We start from the raw sequence: 24,456 nt of genomic DNA, 5'->3' as shown, positions 1-24,456 counted from the left end.
TTTAGTGTAGACCAATTTGAAAACAGGACCAAAAATGAAGAATCTACATACACAGTTAGATTTGGTTTATCAAAGAACCCCATTTATTCAATTTTTGATGAAATCAAACAAAGTTTAATTTTTGACCCCGATTTGGACCAACTTGAAAACTGGGCCAATAATCAAGAATCTAAGTACATTTTTAGATTCAGCATATCAAAGAACCTAACTGATTCATTTTTTGTCAAAATCAAACTAAGTTTAATTTTGGACCCTTTGACCTTAATGTAGACCAATTTGAAAACGGGACCAAAAGTTAAGAATCTACATACACAGTCATGACAGTTAGATTTGGCATATCAAAGAACCCCAATTATTCAATTTTGATGAAATCAAACAAAGTTTAATTTTGGACCCTTTGGGCCCCTTATTCTGTTGGGACCAAAACTCCCAAAATCAATACCAACCTTCCTTTTATGGTCATAAACCTTGTGTTTAAATTTCATAGATTTCTATTTACTTATACTAACGTTATGGTGCGAAAACCAAGAAAAATGCTTATTTGGGTCCCTTTTTGGCCCCTAATTCCTAAACTGTTGGGACCTAAACTCCCAAAATCAATACCAACCTCCCTTTTGTAGTCATTAACATTGTGTTTAAATTTCATTGATTTCTATTTACTTAAACTAAAGTTATTGTGCGAAAACCAAGAATAATGCTTATTTGGGCCCTTTTTTGGCCCCTAATTCCTAAACTGTTGAAACCAAAACTCCCAAAATCAATCCCAACCGTTCTTTTGTGGTCATAAACCTTGTGTCAAAATTTCATAGATTTCTATTAACTTAAACTAAAGTTATAGTGCGAAAACCAAGAAAATGCTTATTTGGGCCCTTTTTGGCCCCTAATTCCTAAAATGTTGGGACCAAAACTCCCAAAATCAATACCAACCTTTCTTTTGTGGTCATAAACCTTGTGTTAAAATTTCATAGATTTCCATTCACTTTTACTAAAGTTAGAGTGCGAAAACTAAAAGTATTCGGACGACGACGACGACGCAGACGACGACGCAGACGACGACGCCAACGTGATAGCAATATACGACGAAAAATTTTTCAAATTTTGCGGTCGTATAAAAACTATATGAAAGCTTAGTTTGGACAATTTAATAGCAATTCAAAATAAACAGTTCCCCTTCAGCATGGAAATGAATATAATATAACTATACAAACTGATAAACTAATTTTTGTCACAACATCATTAAAGTGGAGTTAAAGTCTTATAGGATTGTAAGTATATTTTATTTTATCACCTTGCACTTTCACATTTTGACTGAACAATTTGTTCAATTTTCTGACCAGTTGAACAATTTGGTTTAATAAAACAAATTGCAATTTGGTCAAAATTTTGAATGAGTTGCAATTGGTGGAGAGCAACACTAACAGTCAACTCACTGTAATCAATTTGGAAAATAAAATATATTACAGAATTGTTTATGATTTTAACAGAAAAATAAAAGGAAGCTAAAATTCCATCAAGAGCCATTTTCAAACTCAACTAGAGTTTGAATCAAAAATTATGTTTCATTGGGTCTTCAAATTTATCACAATTATTCTTCCTATCAAAAGAATTATCATAATTTAGATCTAGCTTTCTGTAGGTCTATATAAGGCCTTGGTAATGGATAAAGTCCCATGTCTCTTTTGAACTCGGCTACACTGGTAACAACCATAGGCTGAAAAAGACAATCATTGAAATTCTCATAAAAAAAAAGTATGTAAAGTACAGTCTATAAAGGACACAATTTACTTCTTTTCAAAATAAGTCCTTTGGTTTCAACTTTATCATAATATATCACAAAAGGTCACTATGTGTTTCTTAAAATAGATCCCATTTAATGTTATCCAAACAAATCTCATCATTACAGTATATTGCAGGCTCCGAAGTCAGTATATTTTTGAGAAGATATCAAGAAAGGATGTTTTTGTGCATTTATTGGATTTTAAGTCTAATTAAAATTTTCTTAAACAAAGTTATTTTCAGAGGTAACATAATTACCGGAGGTAGTTCTGGAGAAGGCAGCAGACTGTTTCCATCCTCAGTAGTTTCCGTTGTTTGTTTTTCTCCATTCGTTTCTGTTAATTCCTTTTCTCCATTTACAGAGGAAACAACATGAATAGAAAACTTCTTCCTATATGGAGCACCAACAGCTATTCTATCCTAAAATATACAATGTGCAAGTTTAATATACCATAAAAAAGATATTTCCGTAGAGTACTTTCAATATAACACCCAATCCCTGTACTGTACAGCACTAAAATATGTTTGAGGATTTTTTAGAGGAAAAAAATAAAACAGGAGATACAGTAATTGTTTCTGTTGTTATCATGTTGTTGGGTTGCTGTATTGTTGTTAAAACAACTTCATTAATTACATGTATCTAAAATTATGGAAAATGGATGAATTATGTTGAAAGAAGGTCAAAATTTCTTTTCATTATAAATCCTTTGCAGTCATAAATCTTTACTTTAAAGTCCAAATAAGTTAAATGAGATGTGATAATAAAATCAGGTAGTCCATTAAAACCTCTTTTTTGTTAATATAAGTTATTTGTGTTGTTGGGTTGCTGTCTAATTTATATATACCCCGTATATTCCACATATCATATCATTTTATAGAATATTTTCTTGATAATTGACAACAGCAATGGTGGATCATGTTACATTAAGTTCACAGTGACCTACATTTCATACGGTTATACTTTGATCATTTAGGTTCATTTTTTATTAAAAGTTAGGATCTTTCTTTCTTTCAGATGTATCATTTCCTTAGTTTTGACAATATTGTAATTCTATATATATAATAAGTCAAAAAATACTACAAATAGATGAAAAAATATTAATATTTTGGACACAAGGAATTTGTGAATCTATACATAACACAATTTATTGTCTTACTTTGAAAAAACTGAAGACATCTTCTTTCTTCACAGTTTTCAAAAATTCAACTTCCACAGTTTCTGAAAATAATCATAATTTTTACATTAATGATATTAGATCTATTTTAAATGCTTACTTAAATAATCTGTTGACACAAAGATATCTAAGACTTTTGTAAATTTGATAATAAAATGCAAATGTTGAAACTTATATCAATACAAACAATAAGTAAAACATTCAAAGTCAATAGACCATCTCTCATAGATACCAGGACTAAATTCAGTATATACAACAGACGCGTGTTTCGTCTACAAAGACTCATCAGTGACGCTCGAATCCCAAAAAGTTGAAAAGGCCAAATAAAGTACGAAGTTGAAATGAGATGTGCTAATACTAATACATCTGCATATAAAACTTCATTGACCTACCACTAATACTTCCCCTTAAAAAAAATATTCAAAGTTAATTGACCATGATCGAGGGGACAGGACCAAATAATCTCCATGGAAATGGAATGTTCAAATGCTTAAACATCTCCATACTTAACCTAGTTGACACACCAATTATGGTTCCCCTTACATTGACATAATCACAAACTTGTACTGAAAACTAAGCAAAAGTTTTAAAGTCAATGGACCGTGTCTGAAGGGAGTGGTGCCAAATAATCAGCATGAAAATCAAATATCATTGACCTCTACTTGATCCCCATAAACTGACCTAATCTAAAACTAATACATTGTTGACCCTTGTCACTTACACCAAAAATAGCACGCCTTAGTCTCACTTTCTAAACTTAGTCCACCATGAGAATAGGTAAATGTGTGATTTTCAAAGGGAGATGTTCCATTTCCTGCCCTCTCAAAAAATTACAAACAGAAATGTCAAAGTCTGTGAGTTTTATCAGCCGTTATCAAGAACATACAGATTTACAAACTGACATAAGCAGAAAGGATGAGTCTGTGTTTTGATGTTGCAAACCTCTCAAATTCACTAAATGGAAAATCTGAACAGTAGGAGAAATACTTCATGCCACATTACCACTGATGCCCTGCAGATTAAGGAAGTGTGAAGTTGACGTAATATGACAAAAATAATCTCATGTTCTATATGAATATATGTATTCACTGTCAGTCAAAACAATGATAAAGAGTTTAAGCTTAATGTTATCTATGTTGAATTTCAATTTGAATTCATCTTAACATTGTGTGACATGATTCTAAATTGCCTGCTTAAACCGACACATTTTCATGGTCCCAAAATATGCCTTTCCTTGCAAAAAAACCTGAGTATTCAAACACCCTGCTTATTTCAAATTTTTTTTCTAGTCCCCTAGTGTTTCAGTTAATACAGGTTACACTATATATGCAAATGGTTGCTTTTATTTCTTGTTAGTTTTTATTCTTACCTCTGTCAAAATTATACTGTTGAGATAATATTTCTGACCAGTATCTAGAATTTTGTCCTGATATCTTTTTAGGTTTCTCCATACGTTTGGACACAAGAGCCTTTAAATGTTTCTGGAATGCTTCATCTGTCATTTCTTTGATGTAGTCCTGTGTGGAAATCAAAGGTTTGAAATTAAATGAAGGCTTTTGAAAAAACATGTATCAGTGGCGGATCCAGGGGTTGGGGTTACGGTGGTTGGACCCTCTTTTTTTGGACGATAAATGCATTTGAATTGCAACATTGGGTTGGAACCCCCCTTTATCCTGGGTTTGGAACCCTCCTTTGAAAAAGACTTGATCCACCTCTGTGTAAGATGCATATTAATTTGAATAAAAGAGAGATGTCATATCTTAATCCAAAATAAAAGTTATATGAAAGAAGACATATATTACACAAGTATGTTTGGTTTCATTCCTTATGTTATAATGCCCAATCAAACACATAGTATTGTTTGATGTCATAGTTGTAAAAATAATAACTTTTTGATCAAATAATCAAATATATCCATGAAAACTATGTGGTAAATGATCAAATTCTAAGTCTTTGAAAGTTTTAATGTCAGCTTTTAAGATAAAATTTGTTTAATATCCCCAATAACTGAATCTTGTACCACCTTAAAAAGTTGTTAAAAAATAAGTTCCAATTAGTCTAAAACCTGATGTATAGCCAATTGCTCAGGTGTGCATAAATATGTCACATAAAGCAAAGCAATCTTAACAATATTGATTTCAAATATGAAATCAGCTTTATAATAAATACAAATTAAAGTTTATTCTGTGTGTACCAATTTCAATGGATTCAAGAAAAATTATATTTTAGTAGGTACTTATGGATAAAAGATTTCAAAAATTCTACATGCAAATTAATAAGGAAATGTTTATTTCATTGAACATTAAATTCGAAGTTCAAGTTCAAGTTTATCCTATAACTCCACAAAACTGTGTACCTTTCAAAAATAATGAATCCGCAGTATAAATTAGTTACTGTGAAAATGTTAAAGATGTTTTTAGTATCAATATCCAGTGTTTAATTTGTGACTTACATCCATACTATTTAGGAATGCTTCTACTCTTTTCTCTACATACTCAGGAGATCTATCAGACTGTATAATAACCCTCAGTCCTTGTACACCATTAGATCTTCTCACTCCACTGAATACTATATAACCTGGAAATAAGGGATAAACAAGAATGTGTCCCCAGTACACGAATGCCCCACTCGCACTATCATTTTCTATGTTCAGTGGACCGTGAAATTGGGGTAAACCCTCTAATTTGGCATTAAAATTAAAAAGATCATATCATAGGGAACATGTATACTAAGTTTGAAGTCGATTGGACTTCAACTTCATCAAAAACTACCTTGACCAAAAACTTTAACCTGAAGCGGGACAGACGGACGAACGAACGAACGAACGGACGAACGGACGGACGGACGAACGGACGCACAGACCAGAAAACATAATGCCCCTCTACTATCGTAGGTGGGGCATAAAAATCAATGCATGTATCACGAAACCATACTCAATGGTTGTTAGTGAAACATAATTCATAACAAAACTTTTATTCGACAGCAATATATATACATGTATATACTATTCAAGCTTTGCATAATAATGAATAATCATATCATAAATATGAAGGTAAATCCAGAAAAAGCTATGGATAAATAAATAAAATGAAATTTCTTTTACTTTTGCAAATTTTTACACTTTTCTAAGTACAATGGATTTATCATTATTCATTGGATACCAATTTTAGTGGATTTCCACTTATAAATCAAATTTACAGGAAAGTACGAATTTTCTAAAGGCTTATATGTATATTTTCGGCAAAACAACAAAATCAAAAAATTAATTAAAATGCAATTTTTCTTGGATCCACTAAAATGAGTACTTACAAAAAATAATTGAATACCTAGTAAATCATAAGCAATGCTCTTTCATAATCTGCAAAAATATTTCAATAAATATTCTAAACCGGATTTGTTACTGAAAATATGCGAAATAGATTTATTTTCTTTTTTAAACTTTAAAAGTTTTCAGCCAACATTTAGATGTAGACAGATTACTTTCAAAGTTAGGTATAGAAGCAAGATTCTTAAACCAAGATAAATATTGCCAGCAAGAAGTTCAGCTTGGTCTATAACCTAAAAACCAAGGTGTTCTTTTGTTATGGTGATATCAAAACATGGTTTTGTTATGTCAGGACAAATATTCTTTTTATCATTAGCTGGTATAATTAAGACAGTAAATATATATTACCTTTTTAATGTTTGTCATGTATGGAGTTTTAGACACAATGTATTAGGATTGATCCATTAAATAAACTACCCTCACCATCTTTAGTTAATAGGCTTTCAAAACATGACTTTGCTTTTATCTGGATTAATAATTTTTATGGGTTTAGTGTTGAAGAGAACATTTCAACCCAGCTGATTTTTTTTAATTATCATTAGCTATCAAAGACAGGTTTTACTATAATCAAAACCAACCTGTTAGTATTTTACAAGAAACTAACCTAACTGTTCTTTTGTTCTCGGGATATCAAAACAAGGTTCTTCTGCTATACTTTATACAAAGATTTGTAACTGTTACAAAAACTTTACTTACCTAACTGTTCTTTTGTTCTGAGGATATCAAAACAAGGTTCTGCTATAATCTGTACAAACATTTCCAGTAACATGTTAGGCTGTGTCTGCTGTAATCCACATTGATAGTAAACCTCTATACTGGAACTTTTGTGGACATGATTCTTCTCATGATAGACAAATGATGAACCTGATTAAAATTAAAAGTACATAAATTGTAATAGAGTTATCTCTCTTATTATTATAAAGCAAAAAAATGTTTAAAAAAAATTAATAGTCTGTTGTTTTTCATGATTAGTGGCTTTAATTGAAATATATTTTATATCATCTAAACTATGTGTGAACACCATATTTAAGCACTTTTTGTTCATTGTCTTGTACCCAAAATAATTTATGTTACTAGAAATTTTTTTTGTAAATTCCATATCACATAAAAAAAAAAATTGCATTGTATAAACAAATTAGTCATGAGAAAAAAAATAAAATGTCCCATGCTTTTGCTTTATATTATATTGTTGATTGCTATTTCAGTTGCATCAAGTAAAGTGAAAGAGGCAATACATTGTACAAGTATCTGGCTTATTTAATTTATTGCAAACCCTAAGCCTGGACTACTTAAAGATTAGAGCTAACAATAATTATCTGATTCAAGAACTCTGCCCTTCAGTTAAAAATCCCAAGGAGTCTAAGAAATATCTAAAATAATTTATGTTATTAGAAAATTTTGTTTGTAAATTCCATATCACATAAAAAAAAAATGCATTGTATGAACAAATTAGTCTTGAGAAAAAAATTAATTAACTCACCATCAGGCAGTTGTAACTCTCTCAGTCTTTTTGTCTGACTAGGTAATAATGGCTTGGTGTTACATTTTGTCGTTAGTATAGATTCAACTGTTTCAACAATATCTAAGGCTATCTGTAAAATAAAATATCTCAGTATACTAAGAAACTTTTGTCAGTATATTTGATAAAACTATCTTTGACTACTGGTACATATTCTAAATACTAATGAATATTGTTTCAAGTTTTTTATTCACTGCTAACCTTTTATACTCCAAAGGACCATTGCAATTCATTTACAGTCAGTACAGCTAGCATATTTTCTTATACTGTTTAAACTTGGAAAGTAATAAACATAATTGTCAATTACAAGGTATTAAGATTTTACAATATCACATGAAATATTTACTCTGATGAGAACTAATACAACCTACCTGCTTTGTTACGTTTCCATATATAAGTCCTTCTATATATAATCTGGATAATAACTGAGGTATAAAGGCATCTAACTTCTCTACAGTCATCTCTGGAAAAGAAACATGAAGACATAATGTTATTACAGTGAGTTGACTGTTAGTGTTGCTCTCCACCAATTGCAATTCATTCAAAATTTTGACCCAATTGCAATTTGTTTTATAAAATCAATTTGTTCAACTGGTCAAAAATTTAAACCACAGACAAGTCATGAGAGTGCAAGGTGATAAAATAAAACATACTTACAATCCTATAAGACTTTTACTCCTCTTTAATGATGTTGTGACAAAATTAGTTTTTCAGTTTGTATAGTTATATTATATTCATTTCCATGCTGAAGGGGAACTGTTTATTTTGAATTGCTATTAAATTGTCCAAACTAAGCTTTCATATAGTTTTTCTTTCTAAAAGTATTCTATATTTATAAGAATCAGATATCATTTTAAATAAAACATCATATATTCAGTAAAATATGTGTGAAATAACAATATGCTATTGATAAGTTTTCAGGGGAGATAATCTAAAATAGTGAAAGATTGTGCCTGATATTCATATGATGAAATCATAATCTTTCAATCAGTTTAATTGAAGTCTGGAGCTGGCATGTCAGTTAACTGCTAGTAGTCTGTTGTTATTTATGTATTATTGTCATTTTGTTTATTTTCTTTGGTTACATCTTCTGACATCAGACTCGGACTTCTCTTGAATTGAATTTTAAATGTGCGTATTGTTATGCATTTACTTTTCTACATTGGCTAGAGGTATAGGGGGAGGGGTTGAGATCTCATAAACATGTTTAACCCGCCGCATTTTTGCGCCTGTCCCAAGTCAGGAGCCTCTGGCCTTTGTTAGTCTTGTATTTTTTTAATTTTAGTTTCTTGTGTACAATTCGGAAATTAGTATGGCGTTCATTATCACTGAACTAGTATATATTTGTTTAGGGGCCAGCTGAAGGACGCCTCCGGGTGCCGGAATGTCTCACTACATTGAAGACCTGTTAGTGACCTTCTGCTGTTGTTTTTTCTATGGTCGGGTTGTTGTCTCTTTGACACATTCCCCATTTCCATTCTCAATTTTATATTTATAAGAATCAGACATTATGTGAATTAAAACATTTCATATTCAGTAAAATATGTGTAAAATTGCAATATATGTTTGTAGGAAGTTTCCATGGGGGAGATAATAACTTTTCTTTCAAAAAGTCTTTATTCAAAAGAATAATATTTTAGGTTATCTCCCCTGAAAACTTATCAATAGCATATTGTTATTTCACACATATTTTACTGAATATATGATGTTTTATTTAAAATGATATCTGATTCTTATAAATATAGAATACTTTTAGAAAGAAAAACTGTATGAAAGCTTAGTTTGGACAATTTTATAGCAATTCAAAATAAACAGTTCCTCTTCAGCATGGAAATGACTATAATATATCTATACAAACTGATAAACTAATTACCAAACTGGCCCTGAAAGCAGCCGTTGTGAAGTAAATAAAGGCAACAGTAGTATACCGCTGTTCAAAACTCATAAATTCATGGACAAAAAACAAAAACGGGGTAACAAACCAAAACCGAGCGATTAAACCAACATCAAAATAGTCAACAAACCAAAAACAACTCACCAAAACCAAAACCAAGATGGCGGCCTACATATTGCGACCTCCACTAGTTGTTCCTGACCCATGGCATCAAAATATGATAAAGCTCACCAAACGCCTTCGGGCACCGAGCCGACCGTGCGAGGGCTGTATAGCCAGTCAAGGTCGTTAAACACCACCATATATATATATATTTTGTCACAACATCATTAAAGTGGAATTAAAGTCTTATAGGATTGTAAGTATGTTTTATTTTATCACCTTGCACTTTCACATTTTGACTGAACAATTTGTTCAATATTCTGACCAGTTGAACAATTTGGTTTAATAAAACAAATTGCAATTGGGTCAAAATTTTGAATGAGTTGCAATTGGTGGAGAGCAACACTAACAGTCAACTCACTGTAACATCATTTATAGTGGTATTAATCTGGAGGCAAAATGTTGCTATCTTAAATCCTGTTCAAGTGTTACAGAATTTTAATATAAAGAAAAATGCATTACAGTTAGAAATTTTATGACTCATTTGTAGTTTAAATCACTGACAAAAAATGTTGCTTACAAATTTTATTCCCCAGACTCTTTTTCATTATTAAAAAGTAAGAACCTTCAATAAACAGATAATTCACTTATGGTATTGTATTATCTTTTAAATCAACTCAAGAGTGACTGACATTTCCAATGCAGATGTATCATGCAAAGATAATAAAATGTAAATGTGATAGTGCTTTGCTTTAATTCAATATGCAGAGTTGGATTATGAATAAACAAGACTCACAACAAAAGAGTCAGCAGAAGGACAAATTATTCTAACTCTGACACAATCTATTTTTCCTCTTATTCCCAAAGATAGATGCACAAAAGACTAATTTCAGCTTGCCAAGATTGATATTTATGCTTGTTTGAAAGATGTAAATGATAACATGACTTTCCAATTGATAGTCAAGGTAGAGTGTTTGCATTAAGTACAGAAGGTAATGGGTAACGGATTGCAATCTTCAACTATGGAAACCAAGACTTTAAAGATCTCAGAAAAATATTTGAGCAGGGAATAGCCTGAAAAGAGCTAGGTCCAGTTCAAAACTTTTCTGTAGGGATATGCCGAAGAGTATCAAATATGTGGTTGGTATGGGAAATATTTGAAGGGGCAATTTAAGTTGGTGTTGGGTGCTTCTTTCTGTTGTAGTTATTACTATCTCCACTTTATGGAAGCATTCTACCAAGAGATCATCAAGTGGTTGTGAAGTCATGTATAGTCAGCATGTTCAGTCATTTTTTTAGATACTTAAATCTTGCTGATGAGCTGCATTAACCTAATAGTAACACTATTTTGATGAGCGTCACTGATGAGTCTTTTGTAGATAAAACACGCATCTGGGGAAATTAATTATAATCCTGGTACCTTTGATAACTATAGGCAGTCATATTCATTTACCTGAACCTCTATATTATCCATTAATTCAAATGTGAAATAATTATTTACATCTACAGAAAGACTAATTCCCTTCCTTTTTAATAATTTTTAATCATAGTCAACAACAATAAAACATTTGTTCTGATGCTGTACTAAGAATTGTAAATTATAAAAGAAATAAAACGAGATTCAAATTGTGATTCAGGACTAATTAATTGTAATGGTACAACTGGAAATTAGTGGAATCATTTCCATCATTTAAACAATCAGCTGGCAATCTTTACACACTAATAACTAAAGCTTAAGTTATATGTGTGCTCACCATCAACACATTGAAGTAACTCATCTTTGGTCCACATAAATTCTGACATCAGTACAGATGTGTAGTATATAGCATGTTGATGTGGCTGTTCTGCAGTGAAGTTCTTAAGGCTTCTGGTATACTGGAGAAATAAAACAAATATCATTGTTTTATGCTATTCATAATTATGATGGGGTTAATTCATTTATGCTTCTTTGGTTTTTTCATTACTTGAGGTTTTCTAATTTTCCTAGAGTTATTCCCATTTCACTAGACAAAAATTTAGTTCTATAGAGTAAACAGAAAATTACAAAGAAAACATAAATTTTGACCGTAGGTTATCAATTTACTTCCTCACATGAAAAGAAAATTGAGATAACCTTTAAAAAAGTTACAATTGTAAAAATGCAAAACTTTTAATGAAATTGCATGCTATACAGTTAACACAATAAAGCATGGAGATCAATAGTTTAAATGCCTTGCTTGCAATCTTTGTTTAAAAGTTGCACGAATCAAATTTGTATTTCACCTTAGTTGCAGGTAATAAGTATTGTGTATAATTCTCATAACATTTGGTTGAGGCAAACTTAAGTTAGAGAACGGAAAACAAAATTCAGCATTTTTTATGTTTATAAAAGGACATAACTTCAACAACAGTAAAAGTAACACCACCCAATTCAAATCTTGATCTGTATTATGTGGTAATAAGCATTACATACAAGTTTCATAACATTTGGTTGAGGCAAACTAAAGTTAAAGATCAGAAACGAAATATTAAGCAATTTTTCAATTTCTAAAGGGACATAACTCTAGAACAGTCTAGGTGATACCATCCAATTTCAAACTTGATCTGTGTTTTGTGGAAATAAGCATTGTGTATAAGTTTCTTATCATTTTGGTTGAGACAGAAACTAACTTTGAAATGTACAGACGGACATACAAAGGAAAAACTTAATGCCTGCTTCACTACGGCAGTAGCATAAAAAATGCACTGTAAGGCAAATTTTTGTTCTTGACAATTTTTAAGCAAACCACTATTTCTTTTCCAGTCAACAAATGATATGCCTTCTATGCCTCTGAATCTTCTACTGAAAATACTTCTGTATCTATTGTAATTTGGAACTTTTGGAGTATTTTAGGACCGGACTGTTTATTTTCATGTGTAATAAGACAAGAATATTTATTTCCAACATAATGGGGACTAGAATAATAATTGCCAAAATCTGCTAGACATGCCCCTCAGAATAAAATGGTCGTTCCTAATAATGGACAAATGTCAATATGATATGAATTATTCTTAAATAAAGAACCAAAAAGTATAAGTCCTTATATGCCTTTCTATTAATTTTTTTACAATAAACATAAATTACATATATAGCATACACTAACCATCTCTTTATAAATTTCAAATCTTTTGGGATCCACTTTGAAAGTTGTCATTTTCTCCAAAATCTTTGCCAATAAAACTTTCTGTTTCTGGTTATATCCTCCAATAGCAAACTAGAAAAAAAAGGAGAAAACATCATTTGTTTTCTCATTACCAGTTGCACTGGATTATATTCAAGTTCAAAGCAGAGATAGGAATTAAATCATTGTATATTATATAACTATTGCCTTTGTTTGAGGTGGATACAAAGAATATATATAGCTGAAAGAATTATATCAACTGAAGACAAGTCTGAGGTCAATATAATTCTTTAGGTTGATATATCATCATATTGACATCATTTAAAGCTACAATTGTTATATAATTTTTTTGATTGTTATAAATATTTTCAATACACATAAAATAGAGCATACATTCATTTGGATTGTAACAAAGGATTGAGGTTTTTAGATTCTAATTTATATATATATATCACTTTTCTATTAGCAATATTATTCTCCAACATTTCTAACAACTTTCATATGAATGTGTACGGAACACTATGCTAAACAAATTACGTAACAAATTTTCTAGATATATACATATGTGTATACTACAGCAACTTCTTATCTGACCTGTTGAAAAGAGCTTTTACCAAATGCATATAAATCTCATGATAACCGTTCAAATAATTCATGGTACTTTTTTTTTTTACAGTATATCAACCTTAATTTCTATTTGAAAAAGACATAAAAAAAATAAATTGATATTGCATTTGAAGAAATTACTTCAGAAGAACTTTTTTAAGACATGGCTAGTTAACAGTTATCTATAAGATAACTCAGCACAAATGTCAAATTCAAATTTACTTTTAATACAAAAATTGCTAAAAATATGAGCAATTTCGACAACCCAAAAAAAATTGTAACTTGGTTTAGGCCAAGTCACTACAGGTATAGAATAGAAACTTAGAGACATGAATGAAAACTAAAAAGAGTGTATGTCTCATAAGTTTTTTTCCTTTACTGTTCAACATAATGATTTCAAAAAGCATGTTAGGATATATGATTTTAAAAGAATAAAATTGTTATAAAGAATTCTTTATATCGAGAAGAATAGTTCTATTATTAAGAAGAACTTTAAACTGTTTACAGTAGTGTAATAAAACATTATCTAGATATGAAACTGTAATATAATATACATTTAAATCTATATATATTCTTTACACCTGGTAAGGTTTATTTGGTAGTCACCTGGATACAAACCAGGAAATACAATAGTTTCAATAATGGCGTTTTCTAAATCAGTTATTAGAGGCCAGATGCCCATAAACTGTAATTTATGTGAAACTGAGAAGAATATAAAATGGAAATGCCTGACCTGTGGAGTTCTAATGTGCAGTACATGTAAAGATAAAATACATCTGAGAATAGCCAAAGATCATGAGGTGGTAGACATCAAGAGTGTGGGACTGCCTCGTAAAGATTTGAATTTTACCAACATAAAATGTCAAGATCATTCAGAACAATCTACTTGCCTTTTTTGTACAAATTGTGACAAACTTGTTTGCCCTACTTGCATTGCTAAGGTTCACAAGAAACATGATTTAACAGAAATTAGTGATGCATATAACTTAAAGATAGAAAGACTAAAGAAGGGACAGAGCAAATTGCAAAAGGAAAAAAACGAAATAACTGCAACAAAGGATCAAGCTAATATGATTTATGATGCTGAAAATTCAAATTATGCCAAAGTAAGCACAGATATTCTTTACCATGAGAAAGTTTTGAAACAAGCAGTTGAAAAGCATATTGCAAAACTAAGAAATGAGTTAGTCCAGAACCACAAAGCCTGTACCAAAGTAAATGAAGAAAGTATCAATGCCATCTCAAAAAGTGAGAAACAAATAGAGGAAAAGTATAGTGATGTTCAGGACTTCATGAATACCACTGACATTACTAAATTTTTCAAAGAAGTTTGCCAAATGGAGAGATCATTAGAAATATCTTTTCCCAAACCTGAAATATCACGTAAAACAACACTTCAATTTCTCCCAGGGGAGATAACTCAGTCTACCATTGGAGTATTACAAAGTGTAGACATACCTGTACCTGAAGTAGAGGTTTCTCTGAGTGTTGTAAATCAATATCAGACTAATCTTACCATGGTTGGATATTTATCTCCATGTCCTGATGATTCACTGTGGATATCTGGTCCCATTGATGAGGTGGTACAGAAATTAAAACCGGAAGGAACCAAACTGAAGACAATATCAACCCTCAACATGGACGTCTATGATATAGCAATAACTGCATCTGATGATCTACTTCTGGCAACAAAGGAATCAAGACTACAAATGATCAGCAGTACTACTGGTAAAGTAAAAGACAGTGTGTATGACATTAACCCTTTCAGCCCTACAACTATTTATGTCACCAGTGGAGGTCAGGTCATAGTAGGAGGTTATCATAAAGAAGGAAGAAGAGCTGTGTTTGTAATAAATAAGAAAGGAGACCATGAAGCTGTGTATGAACATGACCAACATAATCAACCTATATTTGATAATCCATTCAAAATTACTACAACCATCAATGGTAATATACATGTGGCAGACTATCGTACAGATGAAAACAGTGGTAAAGTGGTAGTGCTAGGACAGGCAGGTGATGTGGTAAATATATATAAAGGGGATACAGAGATCAACAAGGAGGAACCAATCGGACCAGAAGGAATAGTGACAACAACAAGAGACAATGTCATTGTAGCTGATATTAATACTCATACCCTCCACATCCTGAACAACTCTGGACAGCTGATTACATACATAAAGACAACAGACTATGGAATAAAAGGTGCATGTTCCCTTGCTTTCACTCCGACAGGACAGCTCTATATAGGATGTATTAAATCTAACGACAGTACAGCCGAGGAAGCCAAACTATATAAAGTGAATATATCAGGGTGCTGATGTAATCCATAAACAATACATTAAAATGTTATTTATCAGACTGCTAAACAATCAATACTTGTATAACTTTTTAAAACACATTCTATTTGTTCACAATACATTTTACCTTCTTAAGTAATTAAATTTTATCAAAAAATTATCAAAACCCCAAAACATTAAAAAAACCTTTATGTATATAAAGTAAAAATTAGAAGTTTCAATGAGGTTAAGTTCAACTCTCTTTGTCTTTGATATATAAAATGTAGCCTATAAAGTAGACTTAGAATTAAATAATACACTACACTTGTATTTTTTTGCTATGGTAAAAGAGCATTTATTTATCAGGTATCTACTTTCGGAGATATCATACTTTATAAAAACCATAAATGAGGCCGTTAGTTTTCTCGTTTGAATTGTTTTACATTGTCTTATCGGGGCCTATTATAGCTGACTATGCGGTATGGGCTTTGCTCATTGTTGAAGGCCGTACGGTGACCTATAGTTGTTAATGTCTGTGTCATTTTGGTCTTTTGTGGATAGTTGTCTCATTGGCAATCATACCACATCTTCTTTTTTTATACATAATGCAAAGATAAATTCCTTTCTAGACATTCAATATAATGTCCTAAGTCAGGAACCTGTTGTTCATTGGTTGTCTTTTGTTGTTGTGGTTCATAAATGTTTCTTGTTTCTTGTTTTTTATATAGATTAAAACTTTGGTTTTCCTGTTTGAATGGGTTTACACCAGTCATTTTTGGGAGACTTTATAGCTTGCTGTTCAGTGGGAGCCAAGGCTTTGTGTTGAGGTACTTTGACCTATAATGGTTTACTTTTAACAAATTATGACTTGGATGGAGAGTTGTCTCATTGACTCTTATACCACATCTTTGTATATCTACCCAATAACTTCCATAGCTATACTTTTTGCAAAGTATAAAATCACAATCAAGAGAATTTGTGATCTTCGTTTCAAATATGGCTTCAATTCTTCACTCCTAATTTTGTTTTGAGAAAACTAAAATCCACGAATTTAAGAGCCCGCGAACATATAACTTTTGCTCAAACCACGAAAATTGATACCCATGAATTAAAGTACTTTCACAGTATTCCTCACACCATAAGAACTGCAGACACAGATAAAGGCATATAGAGTAGATGAACATCAAGCAAACTTTTAAATTTAAAGACTAAAAAAACAATCAATGAGAGTGTGTGTGTGTGTAGTGGTAGCATGGCTGCCTTGAGTGTAGGAGTATACACCCCAACCATGTCAAACCTAAGACCTGAAAATTGAAATTTGTTGCTTTTCTACCTAGCTGACAGAATTTAGGAGCAAAAGCAAAAACTAAAAGTCTTTGAGTAGGCATAGCATGTCCAGGTAGGGTGACACAATTGTACATCAAGTTTGGTCAACTTAAATTCTATGGTATAAAATTTACATTCAGGACACAAATCAGACAAGCCTTTACTTTCATAGGGTAAAAGATCAGAGTGAGAGTGATATTACTTTGGTGTATTAAACACCCTCCCTTATTTTTTTCTGTTGAACTAGTTATTATAGTTATTGCTCTCTAATGATTATTTTTACCAATTTTTAATATCAAAAATGATTAGCAATACAAGGTCTACAAAAAAACATTAGGGTTGAAATCATCACTAGACAAATTACAAGTATCAAAATAAAAAATAACAGATGCGATATAATTGTCAATGACACAGAAATTAACAACTTTAGGTTCTCATATGACCTTCAACAATGATCAAAGCCCATACTGCATAGTCAGCTATAAAAGGCCCTGAAATGACTAATGTATAACAATTCAAACGAGAAAAGTCTAACAGCCTAATTAATGTACCAAACAAATGAAGGAAAAAAACATACATGTAACACAGCAATTGATGACAACCACTGAATTACAGGCTCCTGACTTGGGACAGGCACAAACATACAGAATGTGGCATGGTTAAACATGTTAGTGGGATCCCAATCCTCCCCCTAACCTTGGACAGTGCAATATAAGAACGAATTATAACAATCAGTTGAAAAAGGCTTAACTAGTCAGATGTATACAAATAGAAATACATCTAACAAAAACACAGAGTGAACGTGGCCAAGTAAGTTTACTTGAGGAATTGCCCTAAAATGACATTTTTTTAAACCCACTTTTGTGTTGTGGGCAAAAATTAAAGAAGATAAAGAGAAACTGTAAACAGAAAAAAAAAAACATCATCAATACAATATCAACAAAAAACAAATTTCTGTCATAAAAATCCATTCTGTTGAAGATGCACATAGACCTGGATAAGAAACACAGACTCTTGATCACCTCTAGTTTTTTACAATTGCATTTTGTCATATATAAATGAAAACACCAATAGCCATCTGAAACACAGAATTGATATCTATACATTCTTTAAACATTCTGTGAGTATTGCATGTCAATACATAGTTCCCTACTGGTTAAAAATTCATTGTATTGCAACAAAATTCTTACTTTTTCTATAACTTGTCATGATGTAAACTATATATACCATATATGTATGTTGTCCAAAATATAAATTTATTTGTATAATCTTTAGAAACAGGACAAAAAGTAAGGCTCTGCCAACCTTTTCTCCTGTTTCGTAGCGAGTACAAATATTTTATATTTTCAACAACGTACATATACTGTGTTTATCCTGAAATAACTCCCAACACTTGAAAATTTAGTTATTAAAATCTAAATCATTGTCTCTGATTTCTCAAAGAAATCGACACAATTGAAATGCAGACCGCGAAGAGGATCCTCAAAATGAACTGGTTAGAAAACAGAAATATTCATATTACCACTTGCTCAACATGGAAGTGGGGTAACAGGAGACTTTATTTGTACATGTACTAATAAAGCAAATTAATATTTGTATACCTGTCATTTGTACAATAGTTGGTTAATTGAAGGATAAATAACAACTGTCAAGTCAGTATCTTCAAGCATGATAAAAAATAGTGCAGAAAACTGAGTAAAACATGACACTTGAAAAGTTTCATTCATGAAATAATTTTTCTCTTCAACGGGAGGACAGGAGGAGACCCCTGAAAACGGGATTATTGTACTCTCGTTGAGAGGTTTAAATGTATTTATTTTACATATGAAATTACTGATTTTTTTTTTTTACTTCAAAGTCACAGTATTTCAGTCTAATATAATAATAATGCATACCATGAAGAAGAAAACTCTAGTTAATAAATAAAATCTTCTTAAAACATATAAATAAAATGAAATAGTATACATTAAAATAACATCTGTATAAACTTCATATCATTTGCTTACATAAACAATACAGCATAGGACAACGTTTTTCAAAGTGCTGTTGTCTCACTTTGTCTGATTTACCAAAATATACCTTCAATATAATATTAAAATGTTGAAAACAATTTATTACATCAAAAGTCCACTTGGTAATTATTTCTACCAAATCATAAAATTGAGAATGGAAATGGGGAATATGCCAAAGAGACAACAACCGGACCATAGAAAAAAACAACAGCAGGTCACCAACAGGTTTTCAATGCGAGGAGAAATTCCCTCACCCTGAGGCCTCCTTCAGCTGGCCCCTTAACAAATATATACTAGTTCAGTGATAATGACCGCCATACTAAACTCCAAATTGTACACAAGAAACTAAAAGTTAAAATAATACAAGACTAAAAGGCCAGAGGCTCCTGACTTGGGACAGACGCAAAAATGCCGCGGTGTTAAACATGTTTATGAGATCTCAACCCTCCACCTATACCTCTAGCCAATGCAGAAAAGTAAATGCAAAACAATACGCACATTAAAATTCAGTTCAAGAGAAGTCTGAGTCTGATGTCAGAAGATGCAACCATAGAAAATAAACAAAATGACAATAATACATAAATAACATCAGACTACTAGCAGTTAACTGACATGCCAGCTCCAGACTTCAATTAAACTGATTGAAAAATTATGTCTTCATCATATAAATATCAGGCACAATCCTCCCCTTGAGGGGTTTAGTATCATAACATATATGAGAAGAACATAACCCGTATCATGCCAACAACTGGTTTTTATATAAATGTGTTTAGTTCCGATGCAAAGACCCTATAAGTGAATCAATATTAACGCCAAAATATGCAATCTTTAATGACCTGACAACAGTATCGTAACTATATCCCTTCTTAATAAGTCTATTTAAAGGTTTTGTTAGCTTCTGAGGTGAATACTGACATTTTTGTGCTTTATAAAGAATATTTCCATAAAATATTGGATGTGAAATACCTGAACGTATAAGAAGTCTGCATGTTGAGCTATATATATGAATGATGTCCTTATACCGATGATAAAATTTAGATATCTAAAAATGGATAATTACCGATAGGAAATGAAAAATCATCTCTTTTATCATAAATTTCAGTGTTAAGCATTCCGTTAATGATATAGATATCAAGATCGAGGAAAAGGGCAGTGGTCATTGTTAATATTAGCTTTATTTAAAGTAAGTTCGTCAGGATAAATTTCTTTAGTATACATACTGAAGTCGTCATTATTGAGAGCCAAAATATCATCCAAATATCTAAAAGTATTATTAAATTTGTGAATCAGATGTTGTTTCGATGGGTCTTTGCTGATTTTTGTCAACAATTGTAACTCATAGCATTAAGCTGAGCAATACAAAAACAGGTCCGCAATAAGTGGTGCACAGTTAGTCCCCATTGGAATTCCGATAACCTGACGATATACAGAATCTCCAAAGCGGACAAAAATGTTATGTAGTAAAAATTCAAGGGCAGATATAGTATCAAAGCATGTCCAATTGACATAGTATTTTTGTTTATTGCTATTAAAAAATTACCTAAAAGAGTTTGAACATATATATATTCACATTCTGACTTTTTAAATGCCCATTTAATTAGGTGTGTGAATTTTTTCTTAATGAGAATGTGAGGTAATGTGATATATAGGGTAGAAAAATCAAAACTTTGAACAGATTCAAAATTACCAATATAAGCATGCAATTTATCAAGTACTTCCAACGAGTTTTTGACACTCCAAAAGTAATTAATTCCACTATTTTCGAAGGCCTTATTTGAACAATTTATTATCAGGTTTTTGATTGTACCAAGTGTACTGGTAAGAAGAATAGATAATTTAGTAATGGAACCATGGCTTGAAGACGAAATAAATCTATATTTGTAAGGTGTTTTGTGTAGCTTCGGAAGCCAATACATAGTTGGGACTTTCATTGTTTTTGGTTCTGCTTGTAAAGCGGTAGCTTCAAGTTTATGTTTGTTACAGATGTCGTTTTCTGAAAATGGAGTCAGTTGGAATGTTGATGAATTGGTGATTTCTTTTTGTAGAACCACAATGTAAAATTTACGTCAAACAATAATAATATTATTAGCAGCTTTATCGACAGGGACAAAAACAAATTCCTTGGCTAGTTCTTTTAGTTTATGTTTGATACGAGAAATAGGTTTATTGTGGTTAATGTTAAGAGTAAAATGTTCTTTAAAATGTTGAATACGTATATCAACTATGTTCATTACTGAATTAAAAAAAGAGTCCAAAGATTTTTTGTCAAATTTTTCCCGTTTTATCCATTTCAAACAGTAAGTATGGAGTGAGTCGTGGATGATATTACGACACTCATTCCAATTAATAATTGACGGGGGACGATATTTAGGTCCTTTACTGAGGAATGATTTTAACTCTCGGTCTTGAACGATGTTAAGATCTCCTGTTAAAAAATGGGAAATGGGTCCATAAATGTGTTTGGAATTACTGCAATTACATGAATTAGGTGTATTTTCACATATATTAACATCTTTACACAATTGGCTATAATTATTTACTACTTCCAAAGGTTGAACTGCTAAATATTTAATAGGATGATTGTGCTTCTTAAGGTGTTGATAAATGATACTTTTGAATTTATTGGGTCTTTTAAAACGATACAGATGTTCTTGAGTGTGTTTAGATAAATATCGTCCAGTTTCACCTACTTACTGAATACCGCATCCCGGTTTGTTTCATGTGAGTAAATAAATAATGCTGTTTGTTTTTCAAGTTATATCAGTTTTAAATTTTAAAGAAAATGTGCGACCATTAAATGTGGACCTAACCGTATTGTTGGTGGAAAGACAGGGATAAGTAAGTCATTTTTTTGGCATGACACTTATTGATAGAAGGGTAACCACGATTTTAATTATTAAAAATGTTAGCGATGGTCGTAATTTTAGATAAGCAATTTTGAAGATTGAGACGTGTGAATACCCTTTGAACGAGTTTAGTATTTAATATTTTTCCATTTCTTCCCTGCAGATACCTCCCCTTTACACCCCTCATTGTTGTTGTTCTATACATATATACAAAAACACATATATTATTTTCATATTTCTTTTCACTATCATGTAGTTTTTTTTACAAAATACTGAAAGCCTTTTTTAAAACAGGGATACAAACAGATAACATGCCTGTTAACATTGTTCTACACAAAGACAAAAATAGCATATATACAGTTAACTCGCAATATCTAAGGGTCATCCAGACTAATAAATATTTTGAGATACTTGTAGTTCAACATGTTTGACTCAAACAATTACTACAGACCAAGGGATACAACTCTTGTTGATTAGCTTGGAAAGGCTAAAATAAATTAGATTGAGATAAATAATGAAATTTGAATGCATTTCTTTTTCTTTGGACCATAAATTTGGTTAGTCAACATAAATTTTGACTTATCCAGAGTCGAAATACATATTCTCATATGGAAACAGGAAGGGGGAGGGGGGAGGGGATTGTGTATTGACAATTACAGCCCTCTGAAGAGGGGGATAAAAAAATCAGCTCTGCTATGGGTTAACAATTATAGGGTTGTAACTGATCTTATTGTAACACACAAATATTTGCATTCAAATGGCCTCACTGCCGATGAATAATAGGATTTTTCAAAACCCTGCCAATTCAGACAAAAATATCCAAATTAATTTACATCACATGATCTATAATGAGCCAATAGATCTATTCAATTAAACTGTGAGGTAGAATGACATAATTTTCTCACAGACATTCCATATATTGTACATTCTAAGCCGTAATGTAGACCTGCTAACTCAGCATCATAAGCATATTCATTTAAAGCATCTTTAAACAGAGATACAAACAGATACATCAGGTTACAGTTCATTGGATCTGATCGACCTAAAGAACTGTAATATAATAAACAACACAACATTTATATCAATGAACTTTTTTTTTATTTGCCATTTTTTAGGAACATATTATTTGATAAAAACCTTAGTTTTGATAGAAAACTCCATGACAACTACATTAACTACATTATGTAGCATGTATGCTACTGAAGCTTATTTGTCTGCGTTTTTCCTATATACATGTATTAACTTTCCTTGTTTTTTTATCAAATTTTGAGTAGAATTTTTCAAATAACATCTTCATTTCTTAACGCTCCTGTAATAATGTCAATGGAATTTGTGTTACTCCTACACTTCATATAAATAAGAACATGTGGTATGAGTTGTATAGTTTGAAAGGAAATGAAAGCAATTTCATTTTGTACTTATAATCATCATCATAGCCCTTAATCAGATAAAGAGGTATGCCTTTCACATAGTCCAACTAAACTGTACTTTTTTTTTAAAAATCTGTCAATGTATTGTACAATGTTTTTAATAGTATTTTCTATAATGAATTTTAAAATGAATATATTAGCTGTTTTTTTTTTCTTTAAGCAAATCAGTACTGACAGCACACCATGAACACAAGAAGATATGATTACAATATTCTTCTAGCTATTCCTTAAAAAATATTAACCTACCTTATTAATTCAAAATTTATACAGGCTTTAGGTAAAAGATATATATCATCTTGTTTAAACCAAAGTTGTGTCATAGCACTGTCTTTAATAAGTTCTGGTAAGGAAGCCTACAAAATCAGATACAACATTTATTTCATAGTTAATGCGTATATTAGAAATCCATCTGCAATGTAGTCAGTTAAGTTGTTTCCCTCATTAAGAGCAAATACTAAATTTAATGCAATCAATATTTTTGTAATCAAGAGTATTTTTTTTCAAATTTGAAAGCATACTACTCTACAAAACAGAACTATTCAAATTTGTGATATTAAAAATGATTTTGGTTTTAAAATGTCTCTATCTTTCTGCTATAGATCTGCATTCTCATGAAATAAAAAATGTAAAAGTGTAGATAATCAGTTTGTATCAAGTAAGGGAGCTACCATTTGATTTTTATGGGGGGGGGGGCTAGGATGAAATTTGAAAAAAATAGGCAGGACAGGAGTTTTGAGTAAACAAAAAGGCAGGATGAGACACTTTGACAAAAAAAAAGGCAGGATGACAATTGAGGTAAAACAAAGTCAGGATAAACTAATAAAAAAAAAGGCAGGACCGAATAGAGTGAAAAATAAAAAGGCAGGACAGAGATTACAACTAAAAAAAAATGCAGGACAAAATTTTACATCCTAGCCCCCCCATAAAAATCAAATGGTAGCTCCCTAAAATATGTCTCCTGATTGAACATAAAAGTTCCATCCACAAAATATATTTACCGAGTATTCACCATGAAAAAGGCAGTTT

The 24,456-nt window shown here is 31.3% G+C and overlaps 2 protein-coding genes across 2 annotated transcripts; one reads left to right on the top strand and one right to left on the bottom strand.

Annotated features, from left to right (window-relative positions):
• Positions 1-1,508: 1,508 nt before the first annotated feature.
• LOC143073754 (insulin-degrading enzyme-like) lies at positions 1,509-23,777 on the bottom strand. Its single transcript, XM_076249510.1, has 12 exons — positions 23,677-23,777; positions 22,906-23,050; positions 12,914-13,024; positions 11,546-11,666; positions 8,167-8,258; positions 7,757-7,868; positions 6,973-7,140; positions 5,404-5,528; positions 4,321-4,468; positions 2,934-2,995; positions 2,035-2,196; positions 1,509-1,711 (listed from the first exon to the last, which is right to left on the bottom strand). Exons 1-12 carry the CDS (start codon positions 23,748-23,750, stop codon positions 1,610-1,612), a joined length of 1,422 nt encoding a protein of 473 aa, XP_076105625.1. The 5' UTR covers positions 23,751-23,777; the 3' UTR covers positions 1,509-1,609.
• LOC143070934 (uncharacterized) lies at positions 14,179-16,140 on the top strand. The gene has a single exon (XM_076245034.1). It carries the CDS (start codon positions 14,179-14,181, stop codon positions 15,856-15,858), a length of 1,680 nt encoding a protein of 559 aa, XP_076101149.1. The 3' UTR covers positions 15,859-16,140.
• Positions 23,778-24,456: the final 679 nt, after the last annotated feature.

Source organism: Mytilus galloprovincialis, chromosome 4 (genome assembly GCF_965363235.1).
Source record: "Mytilus galloprovincialis chromosome 4, xbMytGall1.hap1.1, whole genome shotgun sequence".
Taxonomy (NCBI): Eukaryota; Metazoa; Mollusca; class Bivalvia; order Mytilida; family Mytilidae; genus Mytilus; species Mytilus galloprovincialis.
The sequence above is the reverse complement of the archived record's forward strand: the minus strand, read 5'-3'. Positions and strand labels throughout refer to the sequence as shown.